The sequence below is a fragment of the Ixodes scapularis genome, unplaced genomic scaffold (assembly GCF_016920785.2).
Source record: "Ixodes scapularis isolate PalLabHiFi unplaced genomic scaffold, ASM1692078v2 PGA_scaffold39__5_contigs__length_11793443, whole genome shotgun sequence".
Classification (NCBI taxonomy): domain Eukaryota; kingdom Metazoa; phylum Arthropoda; class Arachnida; order Ixodida; family Ixodidae; genus Ixodes; species Ixodes scapularis.
In genome coordinates, this window is record NW_024609867.1 from 5,975,875 (window position 1) to 5,989,408 (window position 13,534).

General features: G+C 49.8%; 1 protein-coding gene across 1 annotated transcript; it reads right to left on the reverse strand.

Moving 5' to 3' along the window:
* Window positions 1-658: 658 nt before the first annotated feature.
* On the reverse strand, window positions 659-1,388 carry LOC120842020 (uncharacterized protein K02A2.6-like). The gene is made up of 2 exons (XM_040213041.1): window positions 879-1,388; window positions 659-733 (listed from the first exon to the last, which is right to left on the reverse strand). Exons 1-2 carry the CDS (start codon window positions 1,386-1,388, stop codon window positions 659-661), a joined length of 585 nt encoding a protein of 194 aa, XP_040068975.1.
* Between the last annotated feature and the right edge of the window lie 12,146 nt (window positions 1,389-13,534).

Below are 13,534 nucleotides of genomic sequence, written 5' to 3' on the forward strand. Positions count from 1 at the left end.
ACGGGTTCGAATACCGGCCGAAATGCTCGCAATCTGACGGAGGCTTATTACGGAGAAAGCGCCTTGTAACAAGGCTTTCGGTTGCACGTAAGGAGATCCCCGGGAGGTCAAGATTGATCCCCAGCCCTCCGCTGGGTCGTGCCAGATGCCCTTCGTTGGTTTGCACGTAAAATCTACCAATCTAATATGGCTGCACGCCAGTAAAACTCGTCTTAGTATCGAGATACTCTCTTGCACTTATTTTATACTATATTGTGTCAGAAGTGATATCCCGTCTACAATGAGCCGACCTGGAAGCACTTCACAAAAACTCGGCCAAGCTTAACGAGCAAACAGATGCTGGTAAGCGACTTCGCTTTCAAAGCTCTGCGGGTTCGGCGACAGGACACTGTTGTGTCGCGCCGAAGCCCCAAAGAACAGAAGCCCCCACTCAATTCAACAGCACACAAAGAACAAATTTAATATGGCGAAGACACATTTTACAGGGCAAAGACCAGCGCACCCTGGTGGTGAGATTGGGAACCTGTTACATTGCTTTATACCATAACAACACTCCTCCACATTTACATAAAGGAACACTAGTACACCAGTCTATTTGGAGGGCGTCGAGCTCTGCTCGACCGTCGAACTTCCTGAGCAGCTAGGCCATTGTCAGCATTCAGTGGCATAGGCACCTCACATTCGCCCGGTTCATCAAAACTCTCACTGTCACTCGATCCACCCTCCGAACAGGCTGATCGGGACGAGCCCTCACTTCGAAAGCGCAAGTGATCAGCATGCTCATAACGAATCTGGTTAGCCACCCGCACCAGGTATGTAACCGGACTGATTACATTTTTTGAAATTCCTTTAGTCCAGTTTACTCTCTCCCCTCTCACCTTTCTGACCCAAACTCTGTCGCCCACTTGAAAGAGTTTCATTGGACCTCTGCGCTTGTCAGCCAGCTCCTTTTTCTTGTTCTGCTTCTCCCGTCGTGGAAGGGAAGTTGCACCTGGTTTGAGCTGCGACAGTCGGGTCCGCAGAAGCCGTCCCAGGAACAACTCTGCAGGGGCCTTTCCAGTACTTGTGTGTGGTTTCGTCCGGTAAACAAGTAGGAAACACGACAACTTCTCCTGAATATTCCGCCTCTTCCCTCGGAGGTCGTCTTCAAGTACTTGCTCGAGCAGGGCTCGCTTGACTGTTTGCACAGCCTTCTCCGCGGCGCCATTCGAAGCCGGGTGGTAGGGTGGCGTCATGATGTGCACCACTCCTTGATCCTTCAAGAAGTTCTTGAACTCCTCACTTCGAAACTGGGGGCCTCCATCAGTCACCACTTCTTCGGGTAGTCCAAACTGTGCGAAGACAGCCATAAGTTTCTCGACTGTCTGGGGTGCGGTTGTGGAAGACATGGGCAGGACTTCAACCCATTTAGAAAAAAGCTGTCAATCAAAACAAACAGGTTGGTTCCCGACTTGGTTGCAAAGTCCAAATGAATACGTTCGAAGACCCGCGAGGTCTTCTTTCATGGCTGGAGTGGTGCTGGAAGAATGCCGCTTTGGACCACTTGGAAGATCTCGCATGACTGCACCTTGCTCTCGATCATGGCGTCGATTCCGGGCCACCACACATGCCTTCTCGCAAGTTGTTTCCTACACACCATTCCTTTGTGTTCTTCATGCAGGCTCTTGAGGACAGCAGCCTGTAGTGCCTGTGGAGTCACGACTCTAATCCCCCACAGTAGGCAATCTTGGTCCGTTGACAGCGTCTCCCGCCTGTGCCAGGAGGGTTGCAACCCTGGATCTTGCACGGATGTTGGCCAACCTCTTTTGGTGTGTTCAAGGATACGTTGCACCAAGGGGTCGCTGAGGGTCTCTTTCCCCACATCGGTACTTGAAAGAAGTGGTTCCTCTGTGGGTGAAAAATATTTCAACATGCTTTCCTTTCCCACAGTTTTCTTCAGAGGAACTCTAGATAGGGCATCAGCATCCCCTAGCTCCTCGCCCTTGCGGTACAGGATCTTGAAGTTGTACTCTGCAAGTAACAAGCGCCACCTCTGGATCTTCGCAGCAGCTATGGCAGTTGTAGAATGCTTCGTTCCCAGGATCGACGTTAGCGTGTAGTGGTCAGTTACCAGGGTGAACGAACGCCCAAAGAGATACCGGTGGAATTTCTTGACCGCAAATATGAGTGCCAAGGCCTCTCTTTCCAGTTGTGCGTAGTTCTTTTCAGCCACACTAAGCGCCAGAGACGCAAGCTCCACTGGTCTGTAGTCCCCGTTTACCATGTCTTGTGTTAAGACTGCTCCGAGGCTGTAGCTGGACGCGTCGGCCGTCACTCGAAGTGTTACACTAGGTTCGTAGAGGACAATCACCCCAGCACTGCACAATTGATCTTTGCTTCAGCCTACACCCTGTTGGCATTCGTCCGACCAATGCCACTTCTTGTCTTTAAAAGTTCATACCAAGGTTTCAGTGTGGCTGCTAAGTCTGGGAGGAAAGGAGCATAAAAAGCTAGCAGCCCCACAAATACCTTAACCTCCGTCAGGTTACTCGGTGCGGGTGCCTTTTTGATAGCCTCTACCTTCTCAGGGCATTGCTTCAAACCCTGGTCACTCAACAAGTATCCCAAGTAACGCACTTCGCGTACAAAAAATTGACACTTGTCCTGATTCACACAAAGTCCATCTTCCTGAAAACGTTTCAACACTTCCAAGACTCTCTGGTTGCAGTCATTTTGGTCTACGCCACCCACCAGTACATCATCAAGATTACACGCTACCTTGGTTAGGCCCAACAAAATCTTATCCATTACACTCTGGAAAATTGCTGGTGCGCTCGAGACTCCGTAAGGCATACGTAAGAACTCAAACAATCCTAGGTGAGTGCCGAGTGGTCACTGTGAGCAGTTTCCGCGACGCTTCGTCAAGAGCTAACTGCAGGCGTGCAGTCTTTAGGTCCAAAATAGCAAAGATGCCACACCCCCAAAAGTTGTTGAACACCTCATCTAGCCTCGGTAATGGGTAGTGATCCACCGTCGCCTGTGGGTTTATGGACATACAGTAGTCACCCCAGACGCGAACTTTACCCCCTGGCTTGGGAACCACAAGAAGGGGTGTTGCCCGTTTACTACTTTTTACAGGCCTCAGAATGCCCTGCACCACCATTTCTTCAGACTCACTCTCTACTTGCTCTCTGAATGCGTATGGCACAACTCTGTGTTTACAAAACACAGGTTGCGAGTTTTCTTTCAGTACAATCCTTGCCTGAAAACACTTTATCGGCCCCACCGGACCTTCAAAGACGCTAGGGAACGACCTTTTGAGTGAGTCTGTCATCGTCACGTTCTAGATACGACCCACGCCCGACCAGTTAATTTCTAACTGCTCGATCCAGTCTCTGCCTAGAAGAGCTGGCAGCTGGGCATTCGCGGATTTTACCACAATCAAAGGTAACTTTTCGCATGGTAGCTTCCCGTTTATTACATTAACGCTCGCTCTATCCTTGATTGGTACTAGAGCCCCTGTGTGCGTTCGGAGACGCATGTCACTCGCCTCAAGGGGCACGTGAGAAAACAAAGTCACATACATTCTTTCTGGCATCAAAGTAACTGCTGAACCAGTGTTGATTTCCATCGTCACCGGTTTTCCTTCGATTTCCAATAGCTTCTGAAATGCCGCAGACGCGTCATTCATCCGCATACAGGTTACGCTCCAAGGCCCGCGCTTGGGGTTCGAAGTAGGCTTAGGCTTGGCCCCACACACCGGCTTAGTGTGCCTCCGCTTCCCGAATTTGAAACACTTTTCTTTAAAAAACGAACACTTCTCGGAAGCATGCACGGTGCTAGCGCATCTAAAACAAGGGCCTACCGTACGCTGATACTGGACCCGTTGCGACGCAGTGGCGGAAGGTGGACACGGGGAGTGTCCTTCACCATCACCTTGAACGCGGTGCACGTCCATTGAGTCCGGAACGCCGGGCTGTCATATTTCGTCCGTTTTGCGCAGGGAAAGTTCTTTGGCCAGGCCCACCATCAGAACTTCGTCGAAGTAATCGTCGTCGAGCTGGATGAGTGTGTGCTGTACCTCAGGGTCGCGACACCCCGCCACGAGCCAGTCCCGAAGAGCCTGGTCGAGGTAGTCCTTGAATGCGCATGTCTGAGCGAGCTTCTTGATAGCCAAAGAGAAGTCCGCTAGGCTCTCGCCGACCTCCTGATTTCTCCAATGGAACTTCGTGCGCTCTGCAATCACTAAGCGCTTGGGCACGTAGTGGCGTTTCAGCACCCCGGAAAGTACGTCGTACGATTTCGATATTGGCGAGTCTGGGACGAGCAAGGTTTTCAGAACCTGGTACGACGCTTTCCCGATGTAGTTGAGCCGCGTCACCGCCTTCTCTTCCGTCTTGACAGCGTTCACTAGAAGGAAAATCTCGAAGCGTTCGAGATACTCGTCGATGTCGTCCTCCTCCGGCTTGAACTCCGTGAACCTCGGCATTGTGCTGTTTGCCACGTTGTTACTCGGTTCGTTCGATCTTCCATCCGAGCCTCGTTGCCATTGTTGTGTCCCGCCGAAGCGCCAAAGAACAGAAGCTCCCACTCAGAGCAACAGCACACAAAGAACAAATTTAATATGGCGAAGACACATTGTACAGGGAAAAGACCAGCGCACCCTGGTGGTGAGAATGGGGACCTGCTACATTGCTTTATACATACACAACAGAGACGAGCTATGGCATCCTTTGTCATGCAACCGCCAGACGTCTTCTGCTCTTTGGACTCAGCGCCAAGCCCGATCCACACAAAATCTATACTTTACTCCACATCATCGGAGAGCAGTCCGAAGACTTGTCACGTTCCAGCTTTCGGTGGAGGAAGCTCAGAAGTTCGAAGTTGTCATGGCGCACCTTGGCAAGTACTTCATACCGCAGCGGAACTTCCTCTTCAAACTGGCTTGTTTAAGCACAGGAGTAACGCAGAATGGCAAATCCGCGGAACACGTTGCCACAGCGCTCCACACACTTTCTAATGTGTATGAGCACGGAAGCTACCAAGACGAGTTTGTGAGAAACCAGTGGCCACACTTCACGCTGACCACATTTTTCTCAAAGCACCTGAGACCATGAGACAGGGTGAAAGTGTACGTCAGCAGCAAGCTTAACTCAACCCTGACAAGTTAACAGTCAACCAAGCTGCCTGAAAACGTCAACGAAGGGGAAAGTTTAAAAAGCGTCCTCCGAAATCAACTTAGATAAACTGTGATCGACTACAGGCAGACAAGACGCCATGTTCAAGTACAACGAAAAGCGGCGTTAAGGAACCGTGCCTTTGGTGCAGAGAAAAGCAACATGCACGCACCCTCTGCCCAGGGCAGGTTTGAAATCTGCAGGACATACATCAATAAAGGCAATTATGTGTCGGTCCGCAGGCCACGACGACTACACTTTGTTGAATTATCTCGAATAATCGGCGAACCGGGATTCTTGAGCTCTGTCACGGGCTCTAAAACTTCAGCCTGGGAGACTAAAATTTTTGTTCAAGGTCAGTCAGTGAGGTTCAAAATCGACACGGGCACAGACGAAACAGCCCCATGAAAAGCATATTTCAAGATGCTCACCTCATCAGCCTTTACTTCAAAAAGCAGCTCGTCACCTTCACGGGGCTGACGCGAACCTCCTCAGAACTAGAGCCGTTGCAAAACTGAAACTTGTCTTACGAGATACAAAAATCCAAAACCTCTACGTCTAAGACAGCGTTCAAACTTCCCTGTTTGGCAAGCCCGTCATCAAGGACTTAAAGATTGTAACCTTCGTTCATATCTTCGCAGAAAAGGTGATCCCGAAAGGCAAATCTACCTTATTGTTCCAAGGTCTCAGCGAACAGCAAAAGGAGCACAGCATTCGCATGCGTGAGGAAGCTGTGCCATTTTTTCAGAGTTCTGGACGCAGCATCCCAGATAATTGGTACAAAAAAACAAGGCTGGAGCTACAGCGAATGAAAATCATCAGAGTCATAATGCCACGCCGACAGCTGGCCAAGTAAGCAGCGTGGCCGTGGCGTAACAGTTATGGGGCTTGCCTTCCACGCGGAGAGTAAGGGTTCGATTCCTGTGAGAGATGCGTCGTTTATTTACTCTTGCAATTTATTGTTCTGGTAAATTCGAAAACACTGTTGCATGGTCGAGGTCACAGTGTTCTACGCGCCGAATCTTCTACGCCGATTGTTCTAGAAGCCCACATGTGTACAAAAGGACTCCCTGTGGCAAGCCGGAGTCTTTCTCGCCCCAGCGTTCTATCCTGATATTACGCCGCACCGACGCCCGCGACACTCTATTGTTTTCTTTTTTTTTCCCCTTGTTATGTTTTGGGAACAATTTTGTTCCATTAAATGTTAAGTTTGTTTAAGTTTTCGTCGCCTCATCAATTGTCCTTCGTGGCTTTCTGATGGAGGTACGGGGTATCGCTTTCTATGCCCGTGAAGCATACCCTTCCGAAGACATCCCGGTCAAGTGAGATGCTCAGCCGTTGAAGGCTACACATTGCAAAAGACACCGACTCCCGAGCAAGCCTTCGTACCAAAGGCCAAAACCCGAGATTCGGACTCCTTTCGCAGAAACCAAAGAAGACCACGACGATGACCACTCCACCCGTCGTTGTCCTACCCGTCGCTGCCCGTACGCCCGTGTCCTTCCACGGTGAGCCTTGTGAAGACGTTCAGGACTAGCTACAGCCGTACGAGCTAGTGGCGCAGAACAACCGATGGCGGAAGAACAGCTAATACAGAGTTTTTACGTCGCGCTTGAAGGAAAAGCCATGCACAGGTTTCAAAATCACACAACTTCCTTGACCTGGTGGACCACCAGCGAGGATGCGCTGAGACAGACTTTCACCAACCAATATCGACGGGAGAGGGCCAAGAACCTTCTTCGAATGAGGACCCAGGGCGCAAACGTGACAGTCACCTGTTTCGTCGAGGATGTTCTGCGCCTGGTCGCTCGCGCCGACCCTCAAGTCGTGAAAGTGTCGGTTCGCCTATGACGAACTAAAGTTCCTAGGTAGCGTGGTTAGTAACGAGAACGTTCGCCCAGGCCATGAGAAAACTCGCGCCGTCGCAGCATTTACAGTGCCTAGAGAAAAGAAGGCCACGCGAAAGTTCCCTGGACTATGCGCCTGCTATCGGCGCTTCGTTCGGGATTCCTCAAGGATTTCCGCACCACTCACATACCTCACGAAGTACGCCGAGAAGTACAAATGGGCCGAGGAGCAGGCATTCGACGAGCTGAAGCGACCTCGACGAGCGAACCGAGATTTACACCTTGCGTCCGTGTAACTCTCGGAATGCCTCCCCCGCTAGACTTGGCGAGGTACTGGTTGAAGTGCAAGAAAGCACCGAGCGAGTTATCGCCTACGCAAGTCTGACATCGTCCAAGGTGGAGAAACATTACTCAGCGACTAAAAAAGAATGCCTTGCGGTCGTCTGGGCAATCACGAAGTTCGTCCATACTTGTACGGGAGCCCGTTTCGTGTAGTCACGGACCACCACTTGCTCTGCTGGCTTGCGAACCTCAAGGATCCGTCAGGACACCTCGCTCGATCGAGTCTCCGACTACAAGAGTTCAACATGACTTTGGTCTCCAAGTCAGGCCGCATGCACAGCCACGCCCACTGCCTGTACAGTGCCCCCGTAGAAACACTTCCCGGCAGCAGCGACGACGATGACGACGAGTGCTTCCTAGGTGCAGTGAACACCGACGACATGGCATCACATCAACGAGACTATCCTGAGCTGCGCGAACTAATAGACCACATGAAAAGGCGAGGGAATACCATGCCACCTCTTTCCTCACGAGCCCAGCCGACCTTCGCCATTGGACAACGTGAACTCTACAAAGACAACTTTCGGGCAACAACTCGCCGTGGCTGCCAGTTACCCCCCCGACCTCGAGATGAGATAATTCAAGCCTGCCACGACGATCCGAAGTTCGGACATCTTAGTTAAAGCTGGACGCTGGCCCGTATTCGTAAGAAGTACTCCTGGCGCAAGATTCCCAAACCCGTACACGTACACACACGATCATGCCACGAGTAGCAGCGACACAAGAAACCTCCAACGAGGCCTGCCGGTATCCTGCAGCCAATTCGTCCGCCAACTGCTCCCTTCCAGCAGATCGGAATAGATCTACTTGACCCTTTTCCACCGTCAACGTTGGGAAACCGCTGGGCAATCGTCACCACAGATTACCTCAAGCTCTGCGCCGAAACGAATACCCTTCCTTCAGAACTGCTGTGGAAGTCGCCAAGTTTTTAATTGAGTCCATCTTTCCACGGCACGGCGCTGACGCAAGAAATCTTTCGTCTGAGCCACACCAGCCATCGTCGCACCATGGCGAACCACCCACAGTCCAACGGGCTGACGAAGAGACTCAACAAGACCATCGGCGACATAATCTCCATGTACGTTGACGTGGAGCAAAAAGCATGGGACGAGGTGTTGCAGCACGTCACATTTGCCTACAACACAACGAAGGCGACCACCGGGCTCACACTCTTTCAACTAGTTCATGGTCGCAACGTAACAACAATGCTGGACGTGATGTCACCCCACGAACCGGCTGTCGACGAAAGCGACGAAGTCCAGATGGTTGCCCAACGGGCAGAAGTCCATCAGCTCACCAGACTCCGTATTAAAGCCCAACAACGTGTCGACACTGACCTCTACAGCCGTTATCGTTAGGACGTCCACTTCCAGCCTGAAGACAGGAGGTGGGTCTGGACGGCGAGAAACTCCTGAAACGATATTTCATACCTTAAAAGGTAATTCGTCGACCTGGAGATCTGAGCTACGAGGTCATTCCCGACGGAACAAGTACATTAGCACGCCACCCACCAAGCCTGGAGTCGTCCATGCCGCTCGAGTTGCTGTCTACGTAGGCAGCGCGTCGTGGCCTAACGGTTATCGTGCTTCCCTCCCACGCGAAGAGCCATGGTTCGATTTTTGGGAGCGACGCGTATATTAATTATTCTTGGAATTTATTGTTCTGGTAAATTCGAAAGCTCTGTTGCAATTTCAAGGTCAAAATGTTCTACGCGCCGAATCTTCTTCGGCGATTGTTCCAGAAGCCCACGTGTCTACAAAAGGGGCTCCGCGTGCAGAGCCGGAGTCAGTCTCGCCCCAGCGTTCGATACTGCTGTTACGCCACCATAGACGCCGGCCACGCTCTAATGTTAATTGCTGTTCCCTCTTTGTTTAGGGCACAAGTTCGCCCCATTAAACGTTTAATTTGTTTAAGTCTTCATCGCCTCATCAATTGTCCTTAGGGAAATTATTGCGTGTCAACGAGCCAACCAAATGGTGTGTGACCATGCTGGTAGACTTAAAACCAACCGGAGCGGGAAGAATCTTTGTGGACTTCACGGCACTCAACCTTCATGCCGTGCGGGAAAGGCATCCTACTTATACAGTTCAGCATGCACTAGGACTGCTCCGAAGAGCTAAGTTTATTTGAAAGCACGATACATATTCCGGATTTTGGCAAACTTTATTGGACCTAGAAAGCTGGAATCAGCCAAAAAATATCTAACCTTTTGGAAAGTTTTCCTCTAAGAGATTGTCATTCAGCGTGGCGTCCGTTCCTGAGTACTTTCAGAAATCAATGTGAATCAATTTGCTAGGCATCAACACAGTTGTTTGCCACCTGAACGGCATTCTCATACGCAACTTAACAGAAAAGGAACATTATCAGACGCTTCGAACCTTGCTGCAACGTCCAACAAAGGCAGGAGTTGCGCTTAACGAAAGGAAATGCGCCTTTAACGTTCGCCGGATCACCATTCTAGGCATCAGACCTGATACAACAAAGTTGAAGTTAGTCGAAGGAGGAAAAGTCCGACAAATAAACGCAAGCTGCAACTAGTACAAGTAATGAAAAGATACATTGCCCGCTTTGTGGCCCTGCTTAAATCCAATTTTCAGACACTTACGTCTATCCAGCCGGATATGTAAAACATCGTTCGAGGTCTCCGCTGGATCAAGTGTTCGACAGATAGAAACAAGTATTCTCATCTCATCTGTTCCTAGGAAATTACGACCTAGTTAAAGGAAGACCTGTCAGCGCTGACGCTGTCCCTTTTCACATTGGCGCAGTGATCTGGCAGTGAGAAACTGATGGGAAGTCTGCGCGGATCGTCTCTGCTTTGATGTTGCTCTCCGTAAGAGAAATGCGCTATGCGCAAATCGAGAAAGAGGCCCTCGCTTTAGTTTGTCATTGCGGGAAGTTTAGCTACTACCAAATAGGAAAAGGTTAATACTAGAGACTGATCGCAAGCCACTGGTCCCCATTCTTATAACAAAAAGCCTTGATGACTTGACTCTATAACTTCAAAAACTCCAGATGAAGATGATGCCCTACCAGTAGGACGTAACACATGTTCCAGAAAACAATTCGCTAGCCGCTCACACAATTTGCAGGCAACCACTACAGTAAACAAATGCTTCGACCTCAAATAAGACGGGAATGCATTTGTCTGTTTTGTGTAGACAGCTATCCAAATCAAGCAACATTACCTACATTGCCAGAAAGAAAACCAAAATTCAGACCCAGCCTGTATTCAGCCCTAAAAGATATGCACAAAGGATTTAACTTCTAGACGAAGCTCGTCAGAACATATCGAGCCTTCCTTCGAGCATCGTCAACAGTTAACTGTGGAAGACAACTTCCTCATTTATGCAGCCTGTGTTGTTGTCCGACCCTATAGCAGAAAGAAACTTCTGCGACACTCACATGAGGTCACTTCGGCATCACGAAGACAAAAACATACGCAAGAGACTGTTTGGTGGTTGATAGTAATAGCAGATGTGAACGGCCACAATAAAGCAATATCAGAAATGCATCGAGGCCACCTGCAACCGCAAAATGCCACTCCAAAGCACGAAGTCTCCCAATCGACCACGGCAGCACGCTCTAATAAACCACTCCTACTTCATCAACCACTGGTGGTTGATCATGAAACTCTCCGGATGCCCTAAACTGCCGCGTCTTCAGAAGCGAAACTCGTCTACGGTCGTAAACCCCTGTAATTCAATCTTTGCACGCCACAGCACTCCAGAGGTTGTGGTATTGGAGAAAGGAGGCAGATCTCATTGTGTGACATCTCCATATTTTCTCGAGAATACGGCTTCCAACGCACAACCTGAAGCCGACTTCATCCTCAAAACTGTGGACTTACGGCATCTGCCATGAGGGTCATTAAGACGTCGATGAAAAAAACACAAGACTCGTAGTTGACCCTTCTCTCGTACAGGTGAACTCCGTTCCAAAAGTTGAAAATACGAATACAGCCCCATTGAGCTGTTGATGGCAGTGTTGTGGAGTTGCCACGCCGGAGTTGGGAATGATTCCGGAATCATTCCGCATTTTCACGACCTTGTAATGGAATGGGAATAGAATGGCGGCAACGTTGAGGGGAACGGAATGGGAATGGAATTAGGTGCCTTTTTGCCCGGAATGGAATGGGAATGGAATGGGCACGGTTCTTTTTTTAGTGTTAACGGTCAGTTAAACCGAGCCAGCCAACGAGTCAGTTGCTCAGAAATAAAATGAGGAGGAAACTGCTAGCCCGCGTGAAGCCCTAACAGACTTATAAGCAAACAAAAATGCAATACAAAAAACAAGCATCAAATCAAAGAGCAAAGGGGGAAAGGGTGGCAACGTGGAGCTTTTCACGGACGCGCAGGCATCGGGCTTTGATGGCTTTAATCGAGAGCAAAACAAGAAACCAAGCACCAAGCAAAAGAAAAGGGAGCGGCGAAGAAAGAAACCGGCATGCACAACTCCTCATCGTGCTTCTTGTCACGCTTCTTTTGTTGTTGCGACGGTTTCTGGAGTGCACGCGCGCGCACAGACTGAGATCTGGGAGCGGGAGCGACTCATAACTCGTAGAGCTCTGATAACTCGTTGACTCGGGCGCCGCCGTAAGATGAGCAGGTATTGTTTTCTTATAGTTCGAGGAGCGTTGTTTAGCAGGCAGCCAACCCTGCTGTGTTCCACGTTCATTCGTATGCCCTCCTTCGAAGTGCGAAATCTGTGTTTGGTTCGGCATGAAAACAAACATTCACTTCCCTCTTCTCCTCTTGCACTTTGCTCCGAGGCTTGTTTTTTTTATACTGCATTTGTAGTTTAAGTCCGCCTTTTACTTGGTCTTTGTTCCGGTGCTTGTTTTCTTTGTTATATGTTTTAGTGGGTTGGGGTTACAAGCAAGCTAGCGGAATCCCGCTCATTTCCTTTCACTTTAGTCTTTGCATACTTCGTTTCACCTTGCGATGGACTGCTGCGGACGCTACGAGTCATCCTAGGTAATCCAGCACCGTGAGCGGGACTGCAGGGTCACGCGACATTCAGAAGGCACTGGATTGGTTTCGATGACTCTCGTGCTGTCTTTTGAGGTCCATCGTAAGGTGAAGTAAACTATCGTCACCGCTCTTGGTGCGACCAAACTGATTAGACCTGCAAAAAGACCGTCCCGCGCCAGACGAGGCCCGAACGTTGCTGTGAGGGCAACTGAGAAGGAGAGCTGGTGCTAGATGTCACTGAGGTTTTGGCTTCCGCGCTTCTCGGCTGTCCGGTCTGCATTCGTGCTCCTTGGCCTGGACCCTGCCTGAAGCGGTGAGAAGTCAGTTGGACGGTGGTGTTGAGGAAACACGGGGAATGTCAATTCGGACGGTGCGGTATTACCCCGCTAATTGTATCTTCATGCGAAGAGCTTTGTCAACGCTGACCGTCCGACCCGTCGCCACAACGCGAGAAGCCGACACCGACGTAGAAGAATGAATCGGTTGGTACCGTCTGCTGCCTGAAACCGCCACTCAATCAGCGCGAAGAGGAAGGTACATCTCAAGTTGTACGAGAAGACAAGATAAATACAGATCGAGTCATGGCATCGTGGAAGACATTTTTCGACATTAGTCGCGAAGAAAATAAACAAGCTGCGCGCTGAAAGTTGTGCAACGAAACTATGCACGGTGGAGTCGGCGTATATCATCGAGCTTTATACGCCATCTGAAGAGCAAAAAGGAGAATGAGTATGCGAAGGGTGGAAAGGGGCAGGCGAATCAGGCACAAATAGAATTGAATATGATAAGAAATATCAAGATTCGTAAAGCAAGCGTGAAATTATGCGTTTTAAAACAGGTTTCGTGACATGGACTATATGGTCCCTAGTGCTGCGCCGCAGAGGTTGCATTTTGTCAGAGAATGTGCTCTTGCCGCTGTGCACGGAGTCGCTTCCAGCAGTGTGCTAGCCGTGTTGCTGTATTTGAAGAATACAGTAATATAGCTTATTTCTGCGCCACGCACGAACTTGATATTTTTATGGTCTCATCAAAAGAACACGCTGGCCGCGTAGGTCTTAAAAGTCAAATGCATAAAAGTTAAAAAAAGAAAATGAGTAGATTTAAGTTTTGCTGTTTGTTCCGAGCCACGTGGTCGCGAGACCGATGTCCTTAAGAAGCATCGACATATCAAGGGGCTTTCTCGATGTTTGCAGTACATTGCAAATAAACACTTCGT